Here is a 24163-nt window from a genome sequence, read left to right as displayed (position 1 = left end):
GAGCTGAAAGAAACTTATTTTGAATGTGACTGTCCAGAATGTGCTTTGCCAGGTGTCTGTTTAAACCTATGGGCAGAATTTTTCACTCAGTGGGCGTACCCGACCCGCTTGAGCGTAAAAGGACTCGCGATGATGTCAGGCGAGCTTCCTAATGTCATTGCGCACTTTCGTGCTATTACGCTCGGAGAGCACGTGCGGGCATCAGAGCCACGCCTACCACTATTAATAGGCCAGATAAGGCCCTTGACAACCCAATTGGCTGCAATTTAATGTTGCCCGTGTGATTTTTTGCTCGTCGCGCGAGCAAAACGGGCAGACGGGCAAACCACAATTTGCAAAACCTCATCCACAGGCAGGATAAGAAAGGTCAGCAACACTGTCAGTGTGAGTAGTGAAGAGTTTTGGAGATAACTTGCTGCTGGTGGCTTATTGGTACTTGTCAGCTTAATCTCGGGTCAAGGCTTAATTCTTAGCATTTCCAGGCTTCATTTCTGGTCTCATTGGTGTCATCCAGGCCCTGTCGGGATTCACACCATGTGGATCCTTCCAGTTATCAGACAGCTTCCCTTTTCCTAGTAATGGGTATTTTGGTCTCTCCTAGAGGCACCTCCTCTGAGGAGGAACAGAGGGGCAGAAGGGAGATGAGGCCACATCTCCCTATGCAGCTTCCAGGGCAGAGACCTGTAGGAGGAGACGCACAGGCCCAAGTTGCCCAGGGCCAGCAGGAAGTCCAAGGTGGAAGGGGCCGCAGAAGATGTCACTATCCTGCTTCCAGGATTTACAGGCGGCGATGCAACTCCCTCATAATGTCTGAGGTGCAATGCTGAAGGGGACTCCACCTCTCAAGGAAGACTGTGGCCTCCATTTGTCAGATGATCAGCCTTGAGATCAGCTCCCACTGTGTGGGAGGACAAACAATGCCTTTGGCTCTAAAGGTCACTGCCCTCAACTTCTATGCCTCTGGCTCTTTCCAGGGCTTAGTGGGGGATCTGTGTGGAATCTTACAATCAGCCATTCACAGTTGCATCAAGCTGGTGACAGAAGATCTATTCAGGTGGGTACTGACATTCATGCTTTACCGTACAGACAAGGCCAGCCAGGCTGAGCGAGCCAGACGCTTCGCAGCCATTAATGGCTTCCCCCGTGTCCAGGGTGCAATAGACTGCACACATATGGCCATCAAGGTACCAGTAGGTGAGCCCGGTGCCTTTGTCAACAGGAAGGCCTTCCATTCCATGAATGTGCAGATAGTGTGTGATCACAGGATGCAGATTCTACAGGTCTGTGCAAGATACCCAGGCAGCTTCCATGGTGCCTACATCCTCAGGCACTACCAGGTGCTGAGGCTGTTCAGTGCTCCAGCCCGACTGGATGGATGGCTGCTGGGTGACGAGGGCTATCCCCTGAAAAGGTGGCTCATGATGCCTCTCCACCACCCAAGAACAAAGGCCTAGCAGCGGTACAACAGGAGCCATGCCTACACAAGGGCAGTGGTAGAGAGAACCATAGGTCTTCTCAAGATGGGTTTCCGATGCCTGAAGCGTTCAGGGGGTGCAATGCCGTACGCCGTTGAATGGGTGTTATTGATAGTGGTTGCATGTTGCTTGTTCCACAATCTGGCACTGGCAAGGGGAGGACCACTGGAGGAAGAGGATCTTGATGCAGTTCCACAGGCCACAGAGGATGAATCCAGTGGTGAGTCAGAAGGTGAACATGGTGAGGAGAACGAGGAGGGCATGGAGGCAGACCTCGGTAACCTCCAGGGAAGCAGGGACTTCAGGGACGCCTTGATCCAATACCCCTTCAGCTAAGCTGCCAAATAAGAAATACCACCTCATGACAGGGCTGCTACCTCCATCCTGGATTGCAGAAATGCCCTATCTTTGGCCCTCAAGGTACACTCAGTGCCTGTGCAATCAGGTTTCAAGCCACCCATGTCTAGCATTACATATTGGCCTACCCTGCACCTACAAAACAAATGAAGCACACTCAGTCCAATAACACAGAAGCAAATGTAATTTAATGTTGGAACTCACATAGTAATGAACGGACAAAAAACGATGTTGGTATTCACATCTTAAAAAAAGAAAAACATAATAGGGGAACAAAAGATCACCCGTAACCAGTCCCTCTTGTGTTAAAGGTGCTTTAAATTATGTTTGTGAGTGCTATGTCTTGGTCTTATGTCAGGCATTGGAGACAGCCTGCTGACTCTGCTGTCCTGTTGACCTTGATGACCTTGTTGGTCACCCTCTGGCCAGTGGAGCCTGAGCTAGCCCCGTCTGGGAGGGAGTGGCCAGTGCCATGGCTGGCATCTCCCCAGTAATCACAGCCTCACCAGATGTGATGGTCACTGGCAGAGAGGCGGAGGAGCTGCTGCCATCATCCAGAGTGCCCTGAGAGGAGTCCGCAGAGACAACAGGCAGCTCATGTGACAATGTGAGGTCGCTGTGGACCTCCCTGCTTGTTATTGATGGATGGGCACCTATCTGGGATACTGGGTGCCCGATCCATCTCACACACGGACACTGACTAGCTGAGGTCAGAGCCTGTATGAGGGCTTGCAGGTCCGAGTGCAACCCTTGATTCTGTTCCTGGAACAGCCTCTCCATGGAGGAGGCATTGCACTCAGCCATGAGGGTCAACGCAGGGCTCACGCTCCGCAGAGTCTCCTCCACAATGGAGACCATGGCACGCATAGCCTCTTGGATCTCTGCCAGATCTTCCCGCACACCCTGCTGGGCATCCAACATCTGCTGCCTAATGGATGACTCCAGAGGCCCATCATCAGCCTTCGGCTTAGCATGTCCACCTCTTCAGCAGTCCTCCGACTGCCAATGCCCTGGGCCCTCTCTCCCTCCACCTGCACCTCAAACGAGTATGAAGTGCTCTCAGAAACGTGTACCGAGATACCAGCCGACGAACTATTGCCCACCGAGGTGCTGGTATCTGCACTGGTGCCTGATTCAAAGATGGGTGTGACGCAGGTGCTTGGGAGCATGGTGGTCCTCCAGTGTCAGGGGTGGCCCTTCAGGGTCCGGATTACGAATGCCTATTGGCGAACCTAAAAGAGAGAAGAAGGACATGTTATTAGTTAAAGTCATCACACTGTCACTGTGCATGCCAGGGACCATGGTGAGACAACAGAGATCTGTATCATGGTGCCATCGTCTTTCAATGATCAGAAGATTGAATATTTTGAGGCTCACATCAATGAAGAGACTACGCTAGAATGGTTGCACAAGCCAAAATTCTCGCCTCAGTGCACTGCGCTCTTACCTTCATCTGACATCCCAGCCTCACTGCGGCCGGTTGACCAAGGTGCATGGCGACTCTTGAGCTCCAAGGCCTCCTGCTCATAGGGGGAGAGGATGAGGAGGTGTGGGGCTCCTTAGCCAGTTCACGACCTTTCAATATTGTTATGAGATGTCTTTCCTTGAAAGGACAGAAGAGCGTTGATTAATCCACTCAATAGATGCAATGCCAATGCAGACTGGCCAACTCCAGCTGAGGTGCATCTTGAAGGGCACACGCAGATCGTGGGCCTCGAGCCGCAAGGCACCCAGTCAAAGCAGCCAGGGCTCAGCCCCTTGGCCAACTCCGGCATGATTGACAGCTGGCACTCAGACTCTAACACACCTGAGCTCCACCGGGTGATGGCCAGCCCAAAACAATTGACCACACTGACCCATGCCAACATGGTACACACCCTCCTGAGTGCAGCAGGTCATTAAAGCGCTTCTGGTGCTGAACCCAGGTGTGCCGCACCACGTCGTGGCTGCTCACCCGGGCTGCCACCTCCTCCCATGCTTTCTTTGTCAGGTGTGGTGGCCCCCTCCTCCAGGAGGGTAATGAGGCACTCGTCAGAAAAATAGGGGCCAAGTGTGTGTGAGAGAGTGAATGGTGATGTCTCTTGAACTGGCAGTGGATGCGTGATGGGTTTGTGAGTGTGTGAGTTGGGTGATGACAAAAGTGATTTACCCTGTCTGGATGGAGGAGATCATTCATCCTTTTTTGGCACTGGGTAGCTGTCTTATTTTGTCAAGCGCTGGCCCAGGCCACCTCTGCCACCGCATCATGATGTTGCTGCCCCTCGTCCGGCCAGAGCCGGGGGTGGAGGACATCACGACAGGCCTCCACAGTGTCCAAATGGCACTCGAGGGATGCGTCATTAAACCAGGGGGCTGCCATCTTCTTGCGTTTCTTGAGACATAAAAGACTGAAGACATCAGGAGAAAATAAGATTTTAGAGAATGATTGAGGTGAGAGGGTTAATGCAAACCTTAATTTGCACAGTGGTGTGAAATAATGGGCAGCAGTCCAATCACATTTGTTTACTGCTGGGCTGGTGAGGATAAAATTAGTTCCAAAGAGCTATACAGTTTTAAGGCTCTGGCAAAGTCAGAATGTTAGCTAGATGAGCCAAATTTACTCAGGGTTTCCTCCATTAGTTATTGGCAGATTGAGAAACCCCCAGAAAAGACAGAACCTTTATCTTCTCCTTACAAGGCAAATGTCGCTGAGAGAAAGGCTGTCGTATCTATGGAGACCGATACACTAAAAGACTTAAGGTAACCTAATACTGACTGATTTCGCCACATCATTTTCTCTTGATTTGCATGTAAGATAGAATTATGTAAGAGCTGTGTTGTAACTTGCAGAATAAAGTTTGTCTATTGGTTGTTGACTTCTCTTTCCCTTTATTTTATATTTATACCATTTTAAAGAAAGCTATAAAAACATTTTCTAATCATTTTACATTCAATTGAATATGATTTTTTTTCACAAATTCTGTACACTTGATGAGGAGCCACACTTGTGGGTCAGAGACATGACAACAAAACTCTGCCAATTTCCCAGCCCATATTCCTTGCTGGGAATCAATGGCCCAGCTGGAACTTCTGCTCAGTGGTGAAGCAAGGATGTTTGCTACTGGCCACAAACTAAGGGCTGAATTTTCACTCCCGAGCTGGAAGCGCAGAGTTGGAATAATTCCCGACTCCGCAACCCTATACTTTCAAAAGAAAGTACCTCAGATTTGTGAACCCGGAAAGCGGGTTTTAATGGGAGCTGGCCCACCACCTGGGAGACAGTGGGGAGCGAGCCATAGGGGCTGCAGGATGCTGAGGAGGCTGTTTAAAAGGCCAGTGTCAATGCCCTATGACTTTGTCTGTGTTACAATAAATAAAAGAAAGCAAAAAACAGGTCTCCAGCCTTCACATCCCCTCTCCTGCCAAACTCCCCATGCCCCATCCATATCAATTCATGTCGTCTCATGCCTCCCACCCAACCCATCCCCCCATGTGTTCCATGCCAACTGATCCCTTTCCACCCAGCCCCATGGCCCCTCATACCATCCATTCTAACCTATCACCGTACACAACCCCCAAGGTCTCTCATACCCTCAATGCCAAAATATGCCTCTCTAACCATGCCCTATGTCTCCTCCTACTATGCCAAACCATATTTCCCCATTTATTCCTATGGCCCTTTATAGCTCCAATCCCAACTTAAATCCAATTCATGACAATCAATGAGCCTCCACGCATCATCCTCTGCGCTTACCCTCCATGCCAACCCATCCTTTATCCACAATGGGCAGATCTCAGGAGCTATGGTGAGATGAAATAAAATAAAATTCTAGGTGCCTATTGCAGAATTTACTATTTTAAAAAGAAAATAATTCTCATTCTTAAAACCCCATTCAATAGAATTAAATTTCTTCAAGTACTTAACATGTTTAAAAAATTCCTTCAGGTAGTTATTCCTTGAAGAAAATAAACATCTGTATTCATAGCCCCACATCAAAGACTTTGTGACTACTTGGAACTGTCAATCAAACTGTGAACTTAGAACATCCCCCCTGCTCCCCCTCCCCCAACATCCACTGTGATAATGATAGGTTGTGGAATCAGTCAGTCATGCAACACTGATCCTAAAATGTCTAAAGACAGCGAGTGAAATTGCAAGCAGCCCCAGCAGGCTGTTTCTTTCCCCCCAAAATTTAGAGGGCTTGCGGATATAGATGACTTGATAGCTTAACAGTTCCACTGAACTTGTCCACTTTTTCCACATATTCATGTCTACTCTTAACAATCATAAAGGGCAACTGACCTCTCCAAAAGGGATACCTGGACCTCTCCAAAATTGCCCTTGGGTGTCTCCAAATAACTCCAGCAGCTTTAGACCTTTTGCTCAAAGGCGTAAAGCCCATGAGACATATTTTGGACATCCCAGCTGTGGGAATTGCATCTGTTTGAAGGCAGCTGCGCTTTTAAATGTGCAGCTGCCTCTGTGAACCACAGATGTGTAAACTACAACCCACACCCATTCCTCGCCCCTGGAGAAAATGGTAGGTGCCGGGTTTGGTGGAGGGACTTCTGGAATTGGGGTTCCGGTGACATTTTGGCTAAGGCATGGAGCTCTTCTGTTCGTTGTGATAATTCATGCCGAAGTCTCATTGACAGATACCGCAATCTCTGTGGCAAGATCTTCCCCTCTAGCAACTTGGAGTGATGCTGCAGCTGATCACTGTGACCTTTACTGGACATTCCCAGCATGGAGATACAGTAATGTCATCAAGCTGTCTAAGGAACCAATCACATTAAATAATCTGTTGTTCGGTAAATTTTATTAATCACATCATTAAAAACCCAGTTTCAACTGATGGTACTAGGTATAAATTTTTATGGGGTTTCCAATAGCCGTGTAGCAGTGTGAAAGTTGTAATTCTTACTGATTTCCAAGTTGCTTGTTCCGTGGCAGTGTGGGGGACAAAGAGAGGACAGTGCATTCTATGATGGATCCATAAGGGACAGACCGCAAGTTCAGGATTTCCACATTAATCTGCGCATGCCCAACATCCTGAGGTTGTGTCTGTTTCAAAAGGGTAATGATAACTCCCCTGTCCCCTCCACCACCCCCCCTCTGCCAAATTAGGTCCAAGGAATTTAATCTGACATGCATACTTTCAGTTTTCACTTACAAATTAATATATAATCATACTTTTCTGCTCAGTTTATTGCACATAAGTGCAAGGAATAGTGATTGGCCTAGAGTGGCACTCATCAGTTAAAAAATAACATACATTTATATAGCAACCCAAGGAAACCAGAATTAGAAATCAAACAGATATTCTTGTGTAAAATACGTTTTTTTAATCAGGATTATTGGTCTTTGGAATTGACTTCCCGGTGATGAAAGCTTTCTCCATATTGAATCAGAAATGTTTGCTACTACTGTTTAAATGTCACACACAAATAATGACTTGCTGCCAAGAACAGCCTCCTCCTGGAGAACCTCCCTCAGTCTATGGAATCTGGTTAATTACTACAGTGCTTCATCAATGTAGGAACCTGAGAATAAATAACCTATAATTAAAAACAGGAATTTCAAGTCTCATCATCCTACGGTGTTTATACCCTTAACCAGTTGTCATTTGTTACCATGTTTTGAAAAGGTTGTCCAGTCTTTTATCTCTGCTGCTTTGCTTCGTCAACATGTGTTTAGGAATCTATGTCCTGATGCTTTCTTTCACAATAGTAAGTAATAGTTTGCTTTACTCATTCAATTTTACCTTTGAGTGGTAAATAACTGTTGAACGTACCTTTCAGTCATATTGTTAAAATGAGTTTAATAAATTTAAAGCAGAATTTGTAAAAGTATGATATGTGCAGCTAATATATGATAAAGAATATTGCTTTCTATATAAAGTTGCTAGATCAAATAGGCTTCAAGTTTATACCTATTCAAGCTTTTTGTTCTATTAAAGAACAAAATACTTTTTGCAAAGTCAGTCCGCTCTACTAAATTTTATTTTATAGATGACATGATGAAGCACTCTTTACATAAAATTTATTCAAGTTCAAGCATTAATTACATTTTACTTGTCTGTTATCATGGATGGTCTTTAGGTGTGAAAACAGAACCAAACCTGTGTGTGTAATACAAGAATTTTATCAATCTGCAGCCCTTGTCTTGCCACAATCTTTATTGTGAGATCTCGCTTAGTTAAGAATATTTAACAGTTCTGTAAAAGTTCTCTCTGTTGCGACACAACTTCTTCGAAAATCCCTAGTGATTTCAGTCAGACCTACACTCCAAAATGTTTTGAATGAAGGAAACAAAAAGATTTTTCCATGAGGCCAATTTTCAAACTCCTGACTTCTGACGGTTAGCATGGCTTGTGGGGAGCACATATTGAAAAGAGAGATGTGGTCACTGTTTGATTTTCCAATGGTTGGTTGTAAGGTTACACACATTGTGCATCAAACATACAAACAGCGGACATGGTATGCAAAGTCTGAAGGATAGCTTTTATTATTTACACAGATTTTATTTTTGGGAGATGATAAATTCCACATTTATTTTTGTTTACTGATGCAGGTAGAGTTACACAACAAATATTAATTCCAGTAAAGTCCATATATAACTTCCTGTCAAATTCTCACAGTCATCCTGTTGAGTTTTCTTTGGATATTTTATGTATCCCTCTTGTCCTTAAATTAAGATATTGTTGTCTATTAACATGCATCCTTTACCTCTAGTACAAGCTTGAGTAGTAGAGAAACACTGAAGAAATGTCTAATTAAAATGTATTCCATCAACTCAATAAAATAATAATGCAGAACTCCTGACAAGTAGTACATATGAGATATAGATTCCAATCGTACTCACATACCTCAGGAGATGGTGCTTATTCTAGCCTCAAAAAGAGTAGATCAAAGTGTGCTTTTTATCGTACTTCAAGTTTCAGATGTTGCATTCTTATTCTTTTTATTATGTAGGATTCACTCGATTTATTGGTTGTTAACCTCTGCTGTGTATGTCCCCAATATCTTATCCTTTCCGCCCTTTATTACAGAGGAATGTATTATTTATCTACACTGGCAGTCAAAATTCCTTCTTTATACTAACTTCCCTCCCATGCCCAGCTGTGATAAAACCCATCTCTTAATCTAGTTTAACAGCATATAATTCTATTGAGTATCATTAATCTTATTCTATTTAATAATCCATATGTAACTATCCTTAATCAGCACAATGTCTTCAGCCCTGAAGTTATTTTCATCCTTCTCCAATTGCTATCAGTGCATTGTGATCAAAAGATAGGCTTTATGAGCCACAATCTAAACCGATTCTGATTAACATAATGTAAAACCATATCTATAATCTTACAGATTTCACCCAGCATCCTGTCAGACAATAAATTTCTAGGCTTCACATATCTGTAATGATTTATACATTAATTACATCTGTGTGTGAAGTACTTATATTTGCTGTGTCAAATATCCTCAATGGAATTGAAATATTGTCATACAATATTTTTAGTTAAGTTCCTCCATTTTCTACCTTAACCTGTCCAGTTTGAAAAGGGTTTTCGGGGCATGACTAGCTCTAGATGAACACTAAGTTCAGTGTGAAACAAGAAGCTCCATCTTTTTATGTTAATTTTTGTTAGCTACACTGGGTAGTAAGAGCCTCAAAATGAGGTCAGTATCCTTCCTGCCTCATTGACATTGATAATGTGTCCATTTTGGAAGAGGCCTTTTGCCAGGTGTCCAATGTGCCTGCCTGTTTCAGGCGGAAGCCCTTGTTACTAAACAAATCCCAGGACCTCAATTGTTATTTTAGGTTGGAACTGATTGGACTGTGCCGTGTGCATGTTCTGATCAGTTCTATGCATGAAAGAGCTGAAAAGTCTCAACAAGGATAAGTTTGGAATTTCAGACATGCCAATTCTCACAAATATATCAGGAGAAATGTGATTTCTCAGTAAAGTTGAGCCTCTCTCGCTAGCTCACAAGTGAGCTCTGAAATGTCAGGATTTTCCAAAACGTATTTACCTTGCAGTATGATTACCATCGGTGGAGGTTGGGAAAGGTATCAACGCTAAGATCTAAAGGTGGCAGCCTCCATCGTGGCCTCTTGTTAATTGTTTTGTAAATAGCTACAGAGGCGTGGATGGGAACAGAAAGTTTGGAGAGCCAGCCAAAAGTCCATTGACTTTCAGCAGCACTGGAAAATCCCACCCCTGTTAAAGGGATGGAGGTGGCCAAGATTTCTGACTCAAGCCAAAGAATTCTATTTGTGAACAGATTGTACTGCTCAGAGTGCAGGTGTGAGTCCAATTTCAGGCAGGTGAAAAAAATAATGGTGGAAGCCCATGTTAGAAAATGTGGTAGACATTATGTCAGCATTTACTTTTTGTAATATTGCACTGTTGAACATTTCTGACTTCAGATGTGGCTTGGAAATATTTCAAAAACATAAAGGAGCAATGTACTACCCAAACTTTTGAAATCATTAATTTGAGTTTTTGTCTTACAAGATGTCAATATCCTTTTGAAAACGTATTAAAACATTTGAGCAATTTGTCTAAACATTTGGATGGTCTGAGGTCTGACCTTTCTAATTATTTCATAAGAGCATGCACTGCTTTATCAAAGAAATATCTTTTGCTAAAAGGAATTTCTCAGAGCTGAAAAGTATAGCAACGTGGTGGTAACATGTTGGAGATTTTAAAGCATGTTTTATAAAACATTTCCAAATGCAGGAATATAATTTTTATACAGAATTTCTGGCCTGTTAGAAAATAAATAATCCTCCACTGAAATTTATAAACCAACTGTCAGCCAAATTGTTAATGTTTCGCAACTTGTGATTTTTATATTAACCTTCTTGACTTTTATAAGTTTGTCTCTTGATTTATGAGACTATTGGGTTGCGATGTGTGGAATTATTTTTGGAGCAGGGCAACTTCCTGAAATGACCTTACTGGCTGTCTCAGTGAGCCAATATGAGTTGGCCTCAATCTGGCCAGTTGTATTGGGGTGCTCATCTACCTCCCCAAAGATTACTGGTTCAATTGAAATGTGGCCGGGGCCTAAAAATTACCTCTCGCCCAATAATCAAAATCAGCTACTGCATTGTTTCTAATAGAGCTGCTGTCTATAATGGAGTAGGGCTACAGATTCTCAGGTCAGCACAAAAATTAGTGCTTAATAAAATGAGGAAATTTCTGGCTAATCCTACAATTCTGTTGTACAGAAAAGGGGGAGAACATTGAAAAGAAGGATGTGCTATGTCTATGCTTTGCTTTACTTTTCAATAGGATTTACCATTCTATAGCTGCTTGGTCTAGTTGAGAGCCATGGGGATAATCTTAACATTTATGGTCGGGCGAAGAATGAATTAAAAGGAAATCAACCACCCATTTTACACTCTGCTCTATTTTGAAGAGTTATATTTAGTTTGCTGTCCAATCAGTTACAGAAAGTGAAATTTAAAAGAGGGAAAGTAAGATGGCATTAACACAAAGAAATAAAAGTGACAGTTAATAGAGAGAATTTATTGAAATTTGTGAAAAATCTCATACCCAAACCTGACCCACCTTGAACCTGCCTACTTGCAGTTTTAAAGGATTGGAAGACTGTGAACTACTCATAGAAGGTGGATTGATTATTTCAATATTATAATGAGACTGCTGTTCTCAGATTTTATCTGCCTTTTGAGTTCAACAGTGGCTGGCCAAGTTTCTGGGCCTCAGAACCCAGCATCTTAAAGGGAGGCGAAGACTGCTACATGGAAGTGGTAAGTGCCATTCCAGCACTGCTTCCTCCTCACCCACCAAACACACCTGCTTCCACTCCAACCCCACCAGGATCATGAACCCCAGCTACACTCCTCAGGATCACAAACATCTCTTACCCCCTCAGTCTCACTGATTACTCCCTCTGATGGATCACTGACCCTCTCCCTTCCCCAGGTCAAAACCCACAGGATCAAAATGCTCACTCCTCTCAAGCTATCCTAGCAGCTGGCTCCATACCTGCTCTTGAACTACATTCCAGTGCATTCCCCACCCAATGTGATGCCAAACTCGTTACTCAGGTTGGCTTCCAGATGGCGAAACCAGTTTACAAAAGGAGATCCATGCTGAAAACTCTACAATGTGTGAGGTGCCCAAGGTCCTTGTCCCTCACTTGGAAAACCAGCCCCATAAGAAATAAGAACAGGACTAGAAGGTTTGGCCCCTCGAGCCTGCTCAACCATTCAATAAGATCATGGCTGATCTTCTTGTGTTTTGATTTCCACATTCACATCTATTCCCAATAACCTTAGATTCCTGTTAGGCAAGGGAATCAATCTACCTCTGCCTTAAAAATATTCATTGACCCCGCCTCCATCACCTTCTGAGGCAGAAAATTTCAAAGTTGCACAACCCTCTAGGAGAAAAAAATTCTCCTCATCTAAGTCCTAAATGGGCGACCCCTAAATTTAAAACAGTGACCCTTAGTTCTGGACTCACCCACAAGAGGAAACATCCTTTTGACTTCCACCTTGACAAGGCTGTTCAGGATCCTGTATACTTCAATCAAATCACCCCTCACTCTTCTAAACTCCAGTGGAAACAAGCCTAGTCTGTCCAACCTTTCCTCATAAGACAACCCACTTATTCCAGGTATCAATCTAGTAAACCTCCTTTGAACCGCCTCCAGTGCATCTACATCCTTCCTTAAATAAGGAGACCAAAACTGTACACAGTATTCGAGGTGCAGTCTCACCAATGCCCTGTATAACTGAAGCATAATATCCTTACTTTTATGTTCAATCCCTCTCGTAATAAAGGATAGCATTCCATTAGCCTTCTTAATTATTTGCTGTACCTGCATACTAACTTCTTGTGACTCATGCACTAGAACATCTAGATCCCTCTGCACCTCAGAATTATGCATCCATTCTCCATATATGTAACACTCTGCTCTTTTGTTCTTCATACCAAGGTGAACAACTTCATATTTTCCTGCGTTAAATTCCATTTGCCAGATCTTTGCCCACTCACTCAACCTCTCTATATCCATCTGCAACTTCCTCACGTCCTCTTGACAACATACTTTCCTACTTTCTTTGTGTCATCTGCAAATTTAGCTACCATGCCTTCACTCCCCTCATCTAAGTCATTGATGTAAATTGTAAAAAGTTGAGACCCCAGTACGGAACCCTGTGGGACTCCACTCATCACATCCTGCCAATCCAAAAAAGACCCATTTATGCATACACTCTGCTTTCCTTCAGCCAGCCAATCTTCTTTCCATAATATATGCGCTTCTACTTTCCGTAATAATATTTGATGTTGCACTTTATCAAATGTCTTCTGGAAATCTAAGTACAGTACATCTACAGGCTTCCCTTTTTCCACTGTGCATGCTTCTCCTTCAAAAAACTCTAATCAATTGGTTAAGTATGATTTTCCTTTCACAAACCATGCTTACTTTTCCTGATTGGCTTGAGCTCTTTTAAGTGCCGGGCTATAACCTCCTTAATGATCGATTCTAATAACTTGCTCACAACAGACGTCAACCTAACTTGCCTTTAGTTTCCTGTTGTCTGCATCCCTCCCTTCTTGAATAGCTCCTCACTAGCATCCCCAGTCTGTATTTATAGGCATTTCTCAGCTCCCCACAGTCTCCCGCAAGTCCTCTCTGCTCTGACTCCCAGCAAGATAGGCCGCTCTGCAATCCCCAGTCAGGATTTATAGGTTCTCCTCAGCTCCCAACTGTCACTTGCAGGTCCGCTTCGCTCTGACTCCCAGCAAGGTAGAACTGAATTAAAACTGAGGTCCATAAATCTATTACTTATACATTATTACAATAAGTGTGGAGTTCCTAATTTAAATTTTACATGCAAATGTATAGAAAGGAACATGGGAGCAGGAGTCGGCCATTTGGCCCTTCAAGTCTGCTCCACCATTCAAGTAGATCATGACTGATCTTCCACTTTAAGCCATTTTCCTGCACTATCCACATAATCCTTTATATCTTTAATATCCAGAAATCTATCAATCTCTGTCTTGAATATACTCAATCATTGAGCCACTACAGCTTGCTGGGAGAAAGAATTCCCAAGATCCACCACTTTCTGACTAAAGAAATCCCTCCTCATCACATTCCTAAATGGCCTACCTCTTATGCTGAGACTATGTCCTCAGGTTCTAGACCCACCCCCAACACCCCGTTAAGGGAAACACCTTTCCTGCATCTACCCTGTTAAGCCCTGAAAGAATTTTATACGTTCAATGAGATCATCTCTCATTCTTCTAAACTATTCTTCCTGTACGTTCGGGGGGAATCCCAAAATCGAGAGTGCGCCCTTTCGCGCATGCACTCGAAAGCACACATTCATCTCCCTGAGGCTAAGTGCTGCCTCAGGGAGATCAGCTCAAAATGCAAAAAGCCTAAAAATAGAAAAATAAAATTTCCCTAACATGCCCCCTCAAGTGACAACGTCACATGAGTTGGGACATGTCCATAATTTTCACTAAAAGTATATTAAAATTTTTTGAAACCTACATGAAACCTCATCCCGCCCATAGATGAGGTTTCATGCTTTTTCTAATTTGTGCAGGGCTCCTGACAGGTCGGCTGGCACGCAGCTGACTTTGCTACGCCCTTGCCTTCCTGAAAATATAAATGGGGTGCGGTGATGCTGCGAGTTCCCACCACCATGTCACCGCGCGTCATTTTACATGTCAGCGAGCGGGCCCCGCCCATCCCACCTCCACTCGCCGACGCGTAAATTCCTGCCCAATGTGTTTATTTTTATAAAGCTTATAAGAAAACTGGTTTTATGCAAAGATTATGTTAGAAGATTTAAAATTAAAAAGAATTTAGTGGCAATGAGAATTTGCATTCAGAGGAAAATATGTGCAAAGGAAGAAAAGGCTGTTGGTAAAAGGAGGGGGATTGTAAGATCTAAAGCTTTCAGCTCGTAAGCCTCAAGTCTGTCTGCAAGGACCCAGAGCTGAAAGAAACTTATTTTGAATGTGACTGTCCAGAATGTGCTTTGCCAGGTGTCTGTTTAAACCTATGGGCAGAATTTTTCACTCAGTGGGCGTACCCGACCCGCTTGAGCGTAAAAGGACTCGCGATGATGTCAGGCGAGCATCCTAATGTCATTGCGCACTTTCGTGCTATTACGCTCGGAGAGCACGTGCGGGAATCAGAGCCACGCCTACCACTATTAATAGGCCAGATAAGGCCCTTGACAACCCAATTGACTGCAATTTAATGTTGCCCGTGTGATTTTTTGCTCGTCGCACGAGCAAAACGGGCAGACGGGCAAACCACAATTTGCAAAACCTCATCCACAGGCAGGATAAGAAAGGTCAGCAACACTGTCAGTGTGAGTAGTGAAGAGTTTTGGAGATAACTTGCTGCTGGTGGCTTATTGGTACTTGTCAGCTTAATCTCGGGTCAAGGCTTAATTCTTAGCATTTCCAGGCTTCATTTCTGGTCTCATTGGTGTCATCCAGGCCCTGTCGGGATTCACACCATGTGGATCCTTCCAGTTATCAGACAGCTTCCCTTTTCCTAGTAATGGGTATTTTGGTCTCTCCTAGAGGCACCTCCTCTGAGGAGGAACAGAGGGGCAGAAGGGAGATGAGGCCACATCTCCCTATGCAGCTTCCAGGGCAGAGACCTGTAGGAGGAGACGCACAGGCCCAAGTTGCCCAGGGCCAGCAGGAAGTCCAAGGTGGAAGGGGCCGCAGAAGATGTCACTATCCTGCTTCCAGGATTTACAGGCGGCGATGCAACTCCCTCATAATGTCTGAGGTGCAATGCTGAAGGGGACTCCACCTCTCAAGGAAGACTGTGGCCTCCATTTGTCAGATGATCAGCCTTGAGATCAGCTCCCACTGTGTGGGAGGACAAACAATGCCTTTGGCTCTAAAGGTCACTGCCCTCAACTTCTATGCCTCTGGCTCTTTCCAGGGCTTAGTGGGGGATCTGTGTGGAATCTTACAATCAGCCATTCACAGTTGCATCAAGCTGGTGACAGAAGATCTATTCAGGTGGGTACTGACATTCATGCTTTACTGTACAGACAAGGCCAGCCAGGCTGAGCGAGCCAGACGCTTCGCAGCCATTAATGGCTTCCCCCGTGTCCAGGGTGCAATAGACTGCACACATATGGCCATCAAGGTACCAGTAGGTGAGCCCGGTGCCTTTGTCAACAGGAAGGCCTTCCATTCCATGAATGTGCAGATAGTGTGTGATCACAGGATGCAGATTCTACAAGTCTGTGCAAGATACCCAGGCAGCTTCCATGGTGCCTACATCCTCAGGCACTACCAGGTGCTGAGGCTGTTCAGTGCTCCAGCCCGACTGGATGGATGGCTGCTGGGTGACGAGGGCTATCCCCTGAAAAGGTGGCTCATGATGCCTCTCCACCACCCAAGAACAAAGGCCTAGCAGCGGTACAACAGGAGCCATGCCTACACAAGGGCAGTGGTAGAGAGAACCATAGGTCTTCTCAAGATGGGTTTCCGATGCCTGAAGCGTTCAGGGGGTGCAATGCCGTACGCCGTTGAATGGGTGTTATTGATAGTGGTTGCATGTTGCTTGTTCCACAATCTGGCACTGGCAAGGGGAGGACCACTGGAGGAAGAGGATCTTGATGCAGTTCCACAGGCCACAGAGGATGAATCCAGTGGTGAGTCAGAAGGTGAACATGGTGAGGAGAACGAGGAGGGCATGGAGGCAGACCTCGGTAACCTCCAGGGAAGCAGGGACTTCAGGGACGCCTTGATCCAATACCCCTTCAGCTAAGCTGCCAAATAAGAAATACCACCTCATGACAGGGCTGCTACCTCCATCCTGGATTGCAGAAATGCCCTATCTTTGGCCCTCAAGGTACACTCAGTGCCTGTGCAATCAGGTTTCAAGCCACCCATGTCTAGCATTACATATTGGCCTACCCTGCACCTACAAAACAAATGAAGCACACTCAGTCCAATAACACAGAAGCAAATGTAATTTAATGTTGGAACTCACATAGTAATGAACGGACAAAAAACGATGTTGGTATTCACATCTTAAAAAAAGAAAAACATAATAGGGGAACAAAAGATCACCCGTAACCAGTCCCTCTTGTGTTAAAGGTGCTTTAAATTATGTTTGTGAGTGCTATGTCTTGGTCTTATGTCAGGCATTGGAGACAGCCTGCTGACTCTGCTGTCCTGTTGACCTTGATGACCTTGTTGGTCACCCTCTGGCCAGTGGAGCCTGAGCTAGCCCCGTCTGGGAGGGAGTGGCCAGTGCCATGGCTGGCATCTCCCCAGTAATCACAGCCTCACCAGATGTGATGGTCACTGGCAGAGAGGCGGAGGAGCTGCTGCCATCATCCAGAGTGCCCTGAGAGGAGTCCGCAGAGACAACAGGCAGCTCATGTGACAATGTGAGGTCGCTGTGGACCTCCCTGCTTGTTATTGATGGATGGGCACCTATCTGGGATACTGGGTGCCCGATCCATCTCACACACGGACACTGACTAGCTGAGGTCAGAGCCTGTATGAGGGCTTGCAGGTCCGAGTGCAACCCTTGATTCTGTTCCTGGAACAGCCTCTCCATGGAGGAGGCATTGCACTCAGCCATGAGGGTCAACGCAGGGCTCACGCTCCGCAGAGTCTCCTCCACAATGGAGACCATGGCACGCATAGCCTCTTGGATCTCTGCCAGATCTTCCCGCACACCCTGCTGGGCATCCAACATCTGCTGCCTAATGGATGACTCCAGAGGCCCATCATCAGCCTTCGGCTTAGCATGTCCACCTCTTCAGCAGTCCTCCGACTGCCAATGCCCTGGGCCCTCTCTCCCTCCACCTGCACCTCAAACGAGTATGAAGTGCTCTCAGAAACGTGTACCGAGATACCAGCCGACGAACTATTGCCCACCGAGGTGCTGGTATCTGCACTGGTGCCTGATTCAAAGATGGGTGTGACGCAGGTGCTTGGGAGCATGGTGGTCCTCCAGTGTCAGGGGTGGCCCTTCAGGGTCCGGATTACGAATGCCTATTGGCGAACCTAAAAGAGAGAAGAAGGACATGTTATTAGTTAAAGTCATCACACTGTCACTGTGCATGCCAGGGACCATGGTGAGACAACAGAGATCTGTATCATGGTGCCATCGTCTTTCAATGATCAGAAGATTGAATATTTTGAGGCTCACATCAATGAAGAGACTACGCTAGAATGGTTGCACAAGCCAAAATTCTCGCCTCAGTGCACTGCGCTCTTACCTTCATCTGACATCCCAGCCTCACTGCGGCCGGTTGACCAAGGTGCATGGCGACTCTTGAGCTCCAAGGCCTCCTGCTCATAGGGGGAGAGGATGAGGAGGTGTGGGGCTCCTTAGCCAGTTCACGACCTTTCAATATTGTTATGAGATGTCTTTCCTTGAAAGGACAGAAGAGCGTTGATTAATCCACTCAATAGATGCAATGCCAATGCAGACTGGCCAACTCCAGCTGAGGTGCATCTTGAAGGGCACACGCAGATCGTGGGCCTCGAGCCGCAAGGCACCCAGTCAAAGCAGCCAGGGCTCAGCCCCTTGGCCAACTCCGGCATGATTGACAGCTGGCACTCAGACTCTAACACACCTGAGCTCCACCAGGTGATGGCCAGCCCAAAACAATTGACCACACTGACCCATGCCAACATGGTACACACCCTCCTGAGTGCAGCAGGTCATTAAAGCGCTTCTGGTGCTGAACCCAGGTGTGCCGCACCACGTCGTGGCTGCTCACCCGGGCTGCCACCTCCTCCCATGCTTTCTTTGTCAGGTGTGGTGGCCCCCTCCTCCAGGAGGGTAATGAGGCACTCGTCAGAAAAATAGGGGCCAAGTGTGTGTGAGAGAGTGAATGGTGATGTCTCTTGAACTGGCAGTGGATGCGTGATGGGTTTGTGAGTGTGTGAGTTGGGTGATGACAAAAGTGATTTACCCTGTCTGGATGGAGGAGATCATTCATCCTTTTTTGGCACTGGGTAGCTGTCTTATTTTGTCAAGCGCTGGCCCAGGCCACCTCTGCCACCGCATCATGATGTTGCTGCCCCTCGTCCGGCCAGAGCCGGGGGTGGAGGACATCACGACAGGCCTCCACAGTGTCCAAATGGCACTCGAGGGATGCGTCATTAAACCAGGGGGCTGCCATCTTCTTGCGTTTCTTGAGACATAAAAGACTGAAGACATCAGGAGAAAATAAGATTTTAGAGAATGATTGAGGTGAGAGGGTTAATGCAAACCTTAATTTGCACAGTGGTGTGAAATAATGGGCAGCAGTCCAATCACATTTGTTTACTGCTGGGCTGGTGAGGATAAAATTAGTTCCAAAGAGCTATACAGTTTTAAGGCTCTGGCAAAGTCAGAATGTTAGCTAGATGAGCCAAATTTACTCAGGGTTTCCTCCATTAGTTATTGGCAGATTGAGAAACCCCCAGAAAAGACAGAACCTTTATCTTCTCCTTACAAGGCAAATGTCGCTGAGAGAAAGGCTGTCGTATCTATGGAGACCGATACACTAAAAGACTTAAGGTAACCTAATACTGACTGATTTCGCCACATCATTTTCTCTTGATTTGCATGTAAGATAGAATTATGTAAGAGCTGTGTTGTAACTTGCAGAATAAAGTTTGTCTATTGGTTGTTGACTTCTCTTTCCCTTTATTTTATATTTATACCATTTTAAAGAAAGCTATAAAAACATTTTCTAATCATTTTACATTCAATTGAATATGATTTTTTTTCACAAATTCTGTACACTTGATGAGGAGCCACACTTGTGGGTCAGAGACATGACAACAAAACTCTGCCAATTTCCCAGCCCATATTCCTTGCTGGGAATCAATGGCCCAGCTGGAACTTCTGCTCAGTGGTGAAGCAAGGATGTTTGCTACTGGCCACAAACTAAGGGCTGAATTTTCACTCCCGAGCTGGAAGCGCAGAGTTGGAATAATTCCCGACTCCGCAACCCTATACTTTCAAAAGAAAGTACCTCAGATTTGTGAACCCGGAAAGCGGGTTTTAATGGGAGCTGGCCCACCACCTGGGAGACAGTGGGGAGCGAGCCATAGGGGCTGCAGGATGCTGAGGAGGCTGTTTAAAAGGCCAGTGTCAATGCCCTATGACTTTGTCTGTGTTACAATAAATAAAAGAAAGCAAAAAACAGGTCTCCAGCCTTCACATCCCCTCTCCTGCCAAACTCCCCATGCCCCATCCATATCAATTCATGTCGTCTCATGCCTCCCACCCAACCCATCCCCCCATGTGTTCCATGCCAACTGATCCCTTTCCACCCAGCCCCATGGCCCCTCATACCATCCATTCTAACCTATCACCGTACACAACCCCCAAGGTCTCTCATACCCTCAATGCCAAAATATGCCTCTCTAACCATGCCCTATGTCTCCTCCTACTATGCCAAACCATATTTCCCCATTTATTCCTATGGCCCTTTATAGCTCCAATCCCAACTTAAATCCAATTCATGACAATCAATGAGCCTCCACGCATCATCCTCTGCGCTTACCCTCCATGCCAACCCATCCTTTATCCACAATGGGCAGATCTCAGGAGCTATGGTGAGATGAAATAAAATAAAATTCTAGGTGCCTATTGCAGAATTTACTATTTTAAAAAGAAAATAATTCTCATTCTTAAAACCCCATTCAATAGAATTAAATTTCTTCAAGTACTTAACATGTTTAAAAAATTCCTTCAGGTAGTTATTCCTTGAAGAAAATAAACATCTGTATTCATAGCCCCACATCAAAGACTTTGTGACTACTTGGAACTGTCAATCAAACTGTGAACTTAGAACATCCCCCCTGCTCCCCCTCCCCCAACATCCACTGTGATAATGATAGGTTGTGGAATCAGTCAGTCATGCAACACTGATCCTAAAATGTCTAAAGACAGCGAGTGAAATTGCAAGCAGCCCCAGCAGGCTGTTTCTTTCCCCCCAAAATTTAGAGGGCTTGCGGATATAGATGACTTGATAGCTTAACAGTTCCACTGAACTTGTCCACTTTTTCCACATATTCATGTCTACTCTTAACAATCATAAAGGGCAACTGACCTCTCCAAAAGGGATACCTGGACCTCTCCAAAATTGCCCTTGGGTGTCTCCAAATAACTCCAGCAGCTTTAGACCTTTTGCTCAAAGGCGTAAAGCCCATGAGACATATTTTGGACATCCCAGCTGTGGGAATTGCATCTGTTTGAAGGCAGCTGCGCTTTTAAATGTGCAGCTGCCTCTGTGAACCACAGATGTGTAAACTACAACCCACACCCATTCCTCGCCCCTGGAGAAAATGGTAGGTGCCGGGTTTGGTGGAGGGACTTCTGGAATTGGGGTTCCGGTGACATTTTGGCTAAGGCATGGAGCTCTTCTGTTCGTTGTGATAATTCATGCCGAAGTCTCATTGACAGATACCGCAATCTCTGTGGCAAGATCTTCCCCTCTAGCAACTTGGAGTGATGCTGCAGCTGATCACTGTGACCTTTACTGGACATTCCCAGCATGGAGATACAGTAATGTCATCAAGCTGTCTAAGGAACCAATCACATTAAATAATCTGTTGTTCGGTAAATTTTATTAATCACATCATTAAAAACCCAGTTTCAACTGATGGTACTAGGTATAAATTTTTATGGGGTTTCCAATAGCCGTGTAGCAGTGTGAAAGTTGTAATTCTTACTGATTTCCAAGTTGCTTGTTCCGTGGCAGTGTGGGGGACAAAGAGAGGACAGTGCATTCTATGATGGATCCATAAGGGACAGACCGCAAGTTCAGGATTTCCACATTAATCTGCGCATGCCCAACATCCTGAGGTTGTGTCTGTTTCAAAAGGGTAATGATAACTCCCCTGTCCCCTCCACCACCCCCCCTCTGCCAAATTAGGTCCAAGGAATTTAATCTGACATGCATACTTTCAGTTTTCACTTACAAATTAATATATAATCATACTTTTCTGCTCAGTTTATTGCACATAAGTGCAAGGAATAGTGATTGGCCTAGAGTGGCACTCATCAGTTAAAAAATAACATACATTTATATAGCAACCCAAGGAAACCAGAATTAGAAATCAAACAGATATTCTTGTGTAAAATACGTTTTTTTAATCAGGATTATTGGTCTTTGGAATTGACTTCCCGGTGATGAAAGCTTTCTCCATATTGAATCAGAAATGTTTGCTACTACTGTTTAAATGTCACACACAAATAATGACTTGCTGCCAAGAACAGCCTCCTCCTGGAGAACCTCCCTCAGTCTATGGAATCTGGTTAATTACTACAGTGCTTCATCAATGTAGGAACCTGAGAATAAATAACCTATAATTAAAAACAGGAATTTCAAGTCTCATCATCCTACGGTGTTTATACCCTTAACCAGTTGTCATTTGTTACCATGTTTTGAAAAGGTTGTCCAGTCTTTTATCTCTGCTGCTTTGCTTCGTCAACATGTGTTTAGGAATCTATGTCCTGATGCTTTCTTTCACAATAGTAAGTAATAGTTTGCTTTACTCATTCAATTTTACCTTTGAGTGGTAAATAACTGTTGAACGTACCTTTCAGTCATATTGTTAAAATGAGTTTAATAAATTTAAAGCAGAATTTGTAAAAGTATGATATGTGCAGCTAATATATGATAAAGAATATTGCTTTCTATATAAAGTTGCTAGATCAAATAGGCTTCAAGTTTATACCTATTCAAGCTTTTTGTTCTATTAAAGAACAAAATACTTTTTGCAAAGTCAGTCCGCTCTACTAAATTTTATTTTATAGATGACATGATGAAGCACTCTTTACATAAAATTTATTCAAGTTCAAGCATTAATTACATTTTACTTGTCTGTTATCATGGATGGTCTTTAGGTGTGAAAACAGAACCAAACCTGTGTGTGTAATACAAGAATTTTATCAATCTGCAGCCCTTGTCTTGCCACAATCTTTATTGTGAGATCTCGCTTAGTTAAGAATATTTAACAGTTCTGTAAAAGTTCTCTCTGTTGCGACACAACTTCTTCGAAAATCCCTAGTGATTTCAGTCAGACCTACACTCCAAAATGTTTTGAATGAAGGAAACAAAAAGATTTTTCCATGAGGCCAATTTTCAAACTCCTGACTTCTGACGGTTAGCATGGCTTGTGGGGAGCACATATTGAAAAGAGAGATGTGGTCACTGTTTGATTTTCCAATGGTTGGTTGTAAGGTTACACACATTGTGCATCAAACATACAAACAGCGGACATGGTATGCAAAGTCTGAAGGATAGCTTTTATTATTTACACAGATTTTATTTTTGGGAGATGATAAATTCCACATTTATTTTTGTTTACTGATGCAGGTAGAGTTACACAACAAATATTAATTCCAGTAAAGTCCATATATAACTTCCTGTCAAATTCTCACAGTCATCCTGTTGAGTTTTCTTTGGATATTTTCATGTATCCCTCTTGTCCTTAAATTAAGATATTGTTGTCTATTAACATGCATCCTTTACCTCTAGTACAAGCTTGAGTAGTAGAGAAACACTGAAGAAATGTCTAATTAAAATGTATTCCATCAACTCAATAAAATAATAATGCAGAACTCCTGACAAGTAGTACATATGAGATATAGATTCCAATCGTACTCACATACCTCAGGAGATGGTGCTTATTCTAGCCTCAAAAAGAGTAGATCAAAGTGTGCTTTTTATCGTACTTCAAGTTTCAGATGTTGCATTCTTATTCTTTTTATTATGTAGGATTCACTCGATTTATTGGTTGTTAACCTCTGCTGTGTATGTCCCCAATATCTTATCCTTTCCGCCCTTTATTACAGAGGAATGTATTATTTATCTACACTGGCAGTCAAAATTCCTTCTTTATACTAACTTCCCTCCCATGCCCAGCTGTGATAAAACCCATCTCTTAATCTAGTTTAACAGCATATAATTCTATTGAGTATCATTAATCTTATTCTATTTAATAATCCATATGTAACTATCCTTAATCAGCACAATGTCTTCAGCCCTGAAGTTATTTTCATCCTTCTCCAATTGCTATCAGTGCATTGTGATCAAAAGATAGGCTTTATGAGCCACAATCTAAACCGATTCTGATTAACATAATGTAAAACCATATCTATAATCTTACAGATTTCACCCAGCATCCTGTCAGACAATAAATTTCTAGGCTTCACATATCTGTAATGATTTATACATTAATTACATCTGTGTGTGAAGTACTTATATTTGCTGTGTCAAATATCCTCAATGGAATTGAAATATTGTCATACAATATTTTTAGTTAAGTTCCTCCATTTTCTACCTTAACCTGTCC

General features: G+C 44.1%; 1 protein-coding gene across 2 annotated transcripts in view; it reads left to right on the top strand.

The window, feature by feature from the left end:
* Positions 1–24163, top strand: part of LOC121286752 (cadherin-like protein 26) — a 133763-nt gene that overhangs the window by 6392 nt on the left and 103208 nt on the right. The window contains exons 1-2 of one of the 2 annotated variants that reach the window (XM_041203784.1): positions 19322–19370; positions 22259–22340. The exons of the other annotated variant lie outside the window; for it this stretch is intronic. Of the exons in view, the coding sequence (XP_041059718.1) occupies positions 19342–19370; positions 22259–22340 (111 nt within the window). The 5' untranslated portion in view covers positions 19322–19341. Of the gene's footprint in view, positions 1–19321; positions 19371–22258; positions 22341–24163 lie in introns of those variants that run through there. 2 annotated transcript variants of the gene reach the window in all.

This window comes from Carcharodon carcharias, chromosome 14, assembly GCF_017639515.1.
Source record: "Carcharodon carcharias isolate sCarCar2 chromosome 14, sCarCar2.pri, whole genome shotgun sequence".
NCBI classification, from domain to species: Eukaryota; Metazoa; Chordata; class Chondrichthyes; order Lamniformes; family Lamnidae; genus Carcharodon; species Carcharodon carcharias.
Note: the sequence above shows the minus strand (reverse complement) of the source record. Positions and strands in the feature narration are given on the sequence as shown.